The 7590-nt window shown below is 44.7% G+C and overlaps 1 protein-coding gene across 3 annotated transcripts in view; it reads left to right on the forward strand.

Annotated features, from left to right (window-relative positions):
* Positions 1–3064: 3064 nt before the first annotated feature.
* The window catches only part of LOC116088262, a 6007-nt gene continuing 1481 nt past the window's right edge, over positions 3065–7590 (forward strand). The window contains exons 1-2 of one of the 3 annotated variants that reach the window (XM_031367074.1): positions 3065–3797; positions 4861–7582. In XM_031367074.1, coding sequence (XP_031222934.1) covers positions 3612–3797; positions 4861–7582 — 2908 coding nt within the window. In that variant the 5' untranslated portion in view covers positions 3065–3611. Of the gene's footprint in view, positions 3798–4283; positions 7583–7590 lie in introns of all 3 variants that reach the window. The other 2 variants (XM_031367072.1, XM_031367073.1) reach the window with 2 other exon arrangements.

The raw sequence follows: 7590 nt of genomic DNA on the forward strand, positions 1-7590 counted from the left end.
AGAAAGGACTGAAGGAGTTGAAGAGGTTTGCAACCACATAAGAAGAACAACAATATCAACCAACCAGATCCCCCAGAACTGCCAGGGACTAAACCATCAATAAAGTAGTCCACATGGCTCCAGCTTCATATGTAGCTGAGGATGGCCTTGTCATACATCAATGGGAGGAGAGGTCCTTGGTCCAATTAAGGCTCAATAGATATCCCAGTGTAGGGGAATTGAGGCTGGGGAGGCAAGAGTGGGTGGGTGGGTAGAGGAACACCCTCATAGAAGCAGGGGGAGGGAGAATGTTATAGGGTATTTCCAGGAGGGAGGGAAAACAGGAAAGAAATACCATTTGAAATGTAAATAAAGAAAACATCCAATAAAAACAAAGAAATGTTTAACTTCATTATACCTTAGTCATCAGAAAAATGCAAATTAGAAAGACCCTGAGGCCCTTGGTCCTGTGAAGGTTCTATGCCCCAGTGTAGGGGAATGCCAGAGCCAAGAAGTAGGAGAGGATGGGTTGGTGAGCAGGGGGAGGGAGGAGGGAACAGGGCTTTGTTTTTGTTTTGTTTTGTTTTGTTTTTCCTTTCTTTTTCTTTTTTATTTTTCAGAGGGAAACCCGGGAGAGGAGATATTATTTGACATGTAAATAAAGAAAATATCTAAAAAAAATAAAGACCCTGAGATTCTACATTACACCAGACAGCATGGCTAAAATCAGAAATTACAGGGACCTCAGATGCTGGCAAGGATTTGGTGAAAGAGGAACACTCCTCCATTGCTAGTGAGATTACAAGGTGGTACAAGCACTTTGGAAATCAATCTAGCAGTTCATCAGAAAATTGGAAATAGTTCCATGCGAATATCCATCTATACCATTCCTGGGCATGTACCTAAAAGATGCTCCACCATATATAAGGACACATGTTCCACTATGTTTATAACAGACTTATGTATGATAGGCAGAAGCTGGAAACAACGCAGATGTCCCTCAACCAAAGAATAGATACAGAAAATAGGGTACATTTGCACAATGGAATACTATTCAGGTATTAAAAATGAGGACATCATGAATTTGCAGGCTAATGAATGGAACTATAATATATCATCCTGAATGAGGTAACTCAGACCAAAAAGGACATACATCGTATGTACTCATTGAAAAGTGAATCTTAGCCAAAACTGCTCAGGATATCCATAAAACAAATCAAAGACCATAGAAAGCATAACAAAAAGGAAGGCTACAGTGTGGATGCTTCAATCCCACTTAGAAGTGGGAATAAAATAATTATGAGAGGTGTAGGAGGGAAGGAACTGGGTAGGAAAGGAGAGAGGGAAGGAAAAATGGGGCAGGATCAGGTTTGGGATTGGGGAGAAAAGATAGAGGACCAGAGAGCCAGGAAAATGAATAGAAATCTGCATCAGTGTAGGGTGAGGGATGGGAGGAACAACTAGAAAGTTCCTGGCACCAGGAATGTGAGAGGCTCCCAGGAACAAATGGGGATGGCATTAGCCAAACTGCTCAACAATGAGGAGATAGACCCTGAACAGACCACATCCAATAAAAATATATGGCCCCCGTAGTTGAGGTATAGGCTATCCCCCCATCTCAAAAAATTTAACCCAGAATTGTTCCGGTTAAAGGAAATGCAGGGACAAAAATGAAACAGAGGCTAAAGGAAAGGCCATCCAGAGACCACCCCCACCTTGGAATCTATCTCCTGCACCGACACTAAACAAGGATACTATTGCTGATGCCAAGATATGCATGTAGATAGGAGCCTGGCATGGCTGTCCTCTGAGAGACTCTGCAAGCACTTAACTAAGATTTATGCAGATATTCACAGCCAATCACAAGACTGAACCTGTGGACCACAATGGAAGACTTACTGGAGGGACTGAAGGAGCTAAAGGAAATTGAGATCCCATAGGAAGAACAGTTCAACTCAGAGCTCCCAGTGCCTAAGCCACCAACTAAATATCTGTCTTCTGAGAGTCTCTGCCAGAGTCTGACAAGTATAGAGGTAAATGCTCAAAGAAAACCATTAGACTGAGCTGGGAGTTTCCAATGGAGGACTTGGAGAAGGGACTGAAGGGGCTGAAGAGGTTTGTAGCCCCATAGGAGGAACAACAATATCAACCAACCAGCACCCCTGGAGCTCCCAGGGACTAAACCACCAACCAAAGAGTACACATGGAGGGACCCATGGCTCCAGCTACATATGTAGCAGAGGATGGCCTTGTTGGGCATCAATGGGAGGAGAGGCCCTTGGTCCTGTAAAGGCTAGATGCGCTAGCATAGGGGAATGCCAGGGTGGGAAGGTAGAAGGGGGTGGGTGGGTGGTTGGGGGAGCATTCTCATAGAGGCAGCGGGAGGGGGAAGGGATAGGGGACTTTTGGGGGGAAACAGAGAAAGGGGATAACATTTGAAATGTAAATAAAGAAAATGTCCAGTAAAAAAAAAAGTACAGCCTGGAAAAAAATTAAAGCATACATGGGTCAGTTTGCCATGGCTCTACTACATATATAGCAGAGAACTGCCTTATCTGGCCTGAGTTGGAGGGGATGCACTTGGTCTTGTAGAGGCTTGATGCCCCAGAGAAGGCACATGTTAGAGGTGTGAGGTGGGAATGGGTTGGTCGGTGGGTGGATGAGGGAACACACTCTTAGAGGCAAAGAGGAAGGGGAATGGGGTGGGGTGGGTTGTGGTGCTGGTAGGGAAGGGGACAGCATGCAAAATGTAAATAATCAGTATTCATGTTAACAATAGGTGCAGTAACTTATAGTACTTGCTTAGCTATAAATAACTAGATCTTTCTGCTGACAACTTAGATTGTATGAATTATGCCTAAAAGCTTTAAATCTGATATTTCCTGTGCCTACCACACTATGTTAGAATGTGTCCTTCAACCATATCCTGCAACTTCTCAAACTGTACTAAATTGATAGTTCTTGAAGTCTAACTCTGTGCTAACCAATCTCCACTTTAAGTAAAATGCAGTTTTAATTTTTGATAAGCTACTCAATTTTAAAGACAGTTTTTTTGAGGGGCAACAGATATTTTGGATTATGAAGAGAATATATATTGTTCTTTAGTAATTATGTCTTTATATTTGCATGATGTGACATAATAGATGTGAATGTTAATCACTGCTTTACTATGCAAATAAAGTTGTTTGACCATAAAAAATAATAATTTACTGGCAAAAAAAGATAAGCTATGATCTCAGGATGAAGACACATGTGTGTGTAGTCAGAAGACATCCTGAGAGCAGCAGTCCCTAAGAAACAATTCAAGTTCTACAGAGAAGCCTACTTTGTCAAAAACTAAGGTCCTGATGAACTCAAAGAGACATTTCCAGGAGGCAAAGTAATTCTGGAGTTCAGGGATTTGTCTTTGATAGCCACAGCAGCAGGATTTAGAGAGAAGGAATAGAGAAAGCCAGGAGCTGGGTGGGGCTCCTGGGTTGAAGGCTGGGGAAGGGCTGAGGCACCCTCCCTCCTGCCAGTAGCCCTTTGTGATGAGGAGGCCTCAGCTGTGTGATGTGACTTGAGCCCTCCTGATAAGTCAGATACTGTACTCCAGGACTCAGTAGCCTGAGAGCTGCCCTGCGATTCAGAAGATGGAGAATTTTTTCCTTCTAATGAATAGCGTTATTGACTTGTGGAAGATCCCCAGCTCCATGTCCACAATATTGGACATGACCTTTGCCATCATATGCGGAGTGGGGCTCTATTACCTACTAATCCCATTCCTGATCGAGTGTCCTGAGTCTCCACCACCTAGGACGGAAAAGAAGTTCCCAAAGGTGAGGAATGCCTTGGTTCACACATTATGGAGAGAGGCAGACTTTTCTTCATGATTGTTACTTTCACATTCCCTAGAAAGACAGGTCTAGTTAAAAAAATTTGGCACTTTTTAAAACACAGAAATATAAGAATATGTTTTGTTTTACTCTCAGGTGTGGGATATGGGATTGTTTCAGATTGGTCAGAGCAGCTGACATTGATTTGCCTCACGATCTTAGGGGCATGTTTCTGTCAGCAGTCAATGTACAAAGAAGAAAGAAGAAAGAGGAAATTAGATATCCTGATGGTAAAGATCAAATGTACCCCAAAGGAAGTCAGCCTCCCTAATCAGCCTGAAATGCCTAACAAAAACATCTCTCCTTTTTCCCCTCTATTCTTTTTTTTCTCTCCTATCTAGTATTAGGGAACTGATAGAATGGAAGAAAAGGGGTGGGGAAGGGTGGAGGAAAAAAGAACCTACAAGGTAGCTAAAGACTATTATGTAGACATGTGAGCAGATATCTCCAGGAGGAGGAGCAGCACATCAGTCTGCAAGCAGGACACAGAGGTGAGAGCAGCCTGAGCTGTCTGCCTGAAGCTCTCAGACTATAAGCACAGTGTGGCAGAGAGGCCACTAAGGAGGACGTGTGGTTCCATGCACAGACTGCATTTCGGAGTTGGTGTGGACACGGGACCAGCTCTGAGAAAGACCATCTACCCTCTGCTCAGGCACTTGCTTTTGTGTGTGTTTTGCTGAGACATGAGTCCCCTTTGCTCTAAGGTAGTGGCTATCACCTGACAGTCCAGAGGCAGCCATAGAGCTCAGTCTTGGGCAGGATCCTGTCTGAGGAACACTAACTGAGCACAGTTGTGGTAAGTTTGGCCTAGACAGTAGCTTCTGCTATTTTCCAAACAGGCCAAAAGGAAATGCGTTTATGTACAGTATGAGTGAGTGAAGGATGGAAGAGAGAGAGCTGGGGGAAATGTGGATTTCATGTCATCCATGAGCACAGGGAGCAGGTAGCTTGTCCACCAGAGAGAAGAAGGGATCCCCAGCTCATTTGTGTTGTTTCTAATTGGCAGGTGGTGAAAAGGACATATAAAAAGGCCAGGAAGAAAACTAATATAAAAATTTCAAGAAACAGCCAGCAGAATGCACAGGATACCCAGAATGCATCTGGAAATGCATCTGGAATGCCTACGGAAAGTCCCACTGAGAATCCTTTACTGGACTCCTCCCCCCGCTCCTTTTGGTACTCTAAGGAGAAATTGAATCAGCTTTCCATCTTTCAGCTGTTTTCTTATCTCAAGGTCTTAGAAGGCCTTATAGAGCGGAAATTTATCCAATTTTTATGGGGTATATCATACATGTTCTCTGAGTCAGTTGTGGCTACTGCCTCCATCTTCAAGAAATCCCCCTTAATACGTAAAACCGTGAGGTTCTGTGATACAGTTGATGTTGCCCAAGCTCTCCCTCTAGCTAAAGAGCCTCCACAGCTTTGCCAGGACCAGCCATTGTCCTACCAACTTGTGACACCAAACTTGGTAGGTGTGACAAAAGGTCAGGAACAAAAAAACCTCCCAAGCTCTATACTAAACCAAAGACCATCTTCATCCCAGAGTAGGGCTGGTAGAAGAGCATCTCCTAACACCGAGATAGGGATACAACCATCTCTTCCAAATGGAAATGTTCAACATGAACTTAATTTGGAAAACACTACAGGCTGTGATATCCAAAAATGTCAACCAGCCATTGGCCAACCCACTGATAAATTGTCCACGGGTGCCCTGCCCATTAAAGCTATCAGGTCAGCCTCCATCATTCCTGAGCATTATCAAATGATCCACCCTCATGAGGGCCCACAGGACGAAGAGAAGGCAATTAGTGAAGGAGAACAAAAAGGAAAACATGTCAGATTCTGCCCATCTAGGAAACTTCCACCACTTCAGGAAGATTTCCAGCCAAACAATGATGGCTATTGCAAGAACCTGCCTGAACTCAGCCAGCCTGCCCAGCCCTCCATCCTCAACTCCAGAAGCTACAAGAGCAGCCAGATGGCGGGGTACGTGCCCTTGGGGATGATCTTAAAGAAGGCCATAGCAAAGCATGGCATACCTAACACCATCAAGAAGGACCTCAGTGTTAGAGCCAAAGACCTGTCTTGCACTTTAAGTAGCACCCCCGAGAAAGGTCTGGAACCTGGAAACCGTCCACTGAGGACCGAGAAGCTGTCCTCTATGAAAACAACTGAGGGCCTTTCCTTCCTTGATCCAAAGACTCAAATGAAGCAGGAATCAAACACCATCCAGCATTCTGAGAAACACAGAATATCACCCTGTGTTTCCAAGGCTGAATATTATTCCAAGGCAGCCATAATCCTAGAAAAAATGCATCACCAAGATCCTGGGGGAACAAGGGTAAAAACTGTATCATCAGCCAGCCTGCAGCATCCTCTGTTTGAACACTCACCTCCAGAGGTTCAGGAGACCCAAAGAGCCCCTCCAACTGCTGCCAGTCATGGGCCTACAAGATCCCACTTAGATCAAGGGGAAAGATACCTTAGTGTTCAGCCAAATGCTGTCTGCATGCAGGCAAAACCCCTGCAGAACAGGATTATCCAAGGAACTGGGAGATGCATCATGAAACAAAATACCAGCCCAGAAATATCCAAGCATACACCAGGGACAATGTCTGATGGTGTGATCCCAGGACATCCCAGCTGGAGTGCAAAAAGTCTGGGCCCTGAAGACAGTGTCCGACCTTCAGTGGCCAAACAAACCACTCACGCATTAAGGTCCTATCAAGATCAAGGGGAGAGATACCTTAGTGTTCAGCCAAATGCTGTCTGCTTCCAGGCAAAACCACAGCAGAACAGGACTATCCAAGGAACTGGGAGAGGCATCATGAAACGAAATACCAGCCCAGAAATGTCCAAGCATACATCAGGGACAATGTCTGACAATGTGGTCTTAGGACATCCCACTTGGAGTGCAAAAAATCTGGGCCCTGAAGACAGTGTCCCACTTTCAGTGGCCAAACAAACCAGCACACTGAAGGTAAAATCAAGTACTCAGCCACAGTCCTGGCCTGTGAGTCATCATCCCAATGCCCCCAGTACAGTACATCCTGCCATGGTCAGCTTGCCTTCAGAGAACTCACTGCCCAACTTCCAGAATAAATGGCAAAAGTCTTCACAGGGATTAGGTGATGATCTCATGAGTAGTTATCAGCATGTGGAGACTAAGGACTTCAGAGTTCGCAAGGTTAAGTTCAAAACACAGAATGTGAGGCAGAGTATTCTGAAATCTGGAGACGTAAACCAGGGAGGAAGGCTTGGGAGAGTAAGGCCTTCTATCCTGAGGTCCACCAAGCTCAAGGGAACAGCCAAGACTGAAAGTCAGTCCTCCTGTAACACAGCAGGAAAAAGAGAGGCTCCATCACAAAGCTGCTTGAAGAACATCACTGAAAATGCTACACAATATGAAAACCTCAGCACAAAATACAAGGGGCAGGGGTACTCTTTGAAAAAAGAAAGGCCCCTACCAGTTACTGAGCAGACACAGGAGGTCATAAATAGAGTAAACACCATCTACTCAACAACAGTTGAACTACGAAACCTCATGAATTCTCTAGTCCAGAACCTGGTCAATAATGTAGATGAACCATCGAATCTCATCATAGATCCTGGGACTCAGGTACAAGGGTATAAAGCAGAATCATTGGCATTCCAGCTGGCTGGCTCTTCTCACTCTTCTGAGGGCCTCCATGACCAAAACCATAGCAGACTAGCAAGAAGAATGAGCAGTGGCCAC

This window comes from Mastomys coucha, unplaced genomic scaffold, assembly GCF_008632895.1.
Source record: "Mastomys coucha isolate ucsf_1 unplaced genomic scaffold, UCSF_Mcou_1 pScaffold14, whole genome shotgun sequence".
Lineage (NCBI taxonomy): Eukaryota > Metazoa > Chordata > Mammalia > Rodentia > Muridae > Mastomys > Mastomys coucha.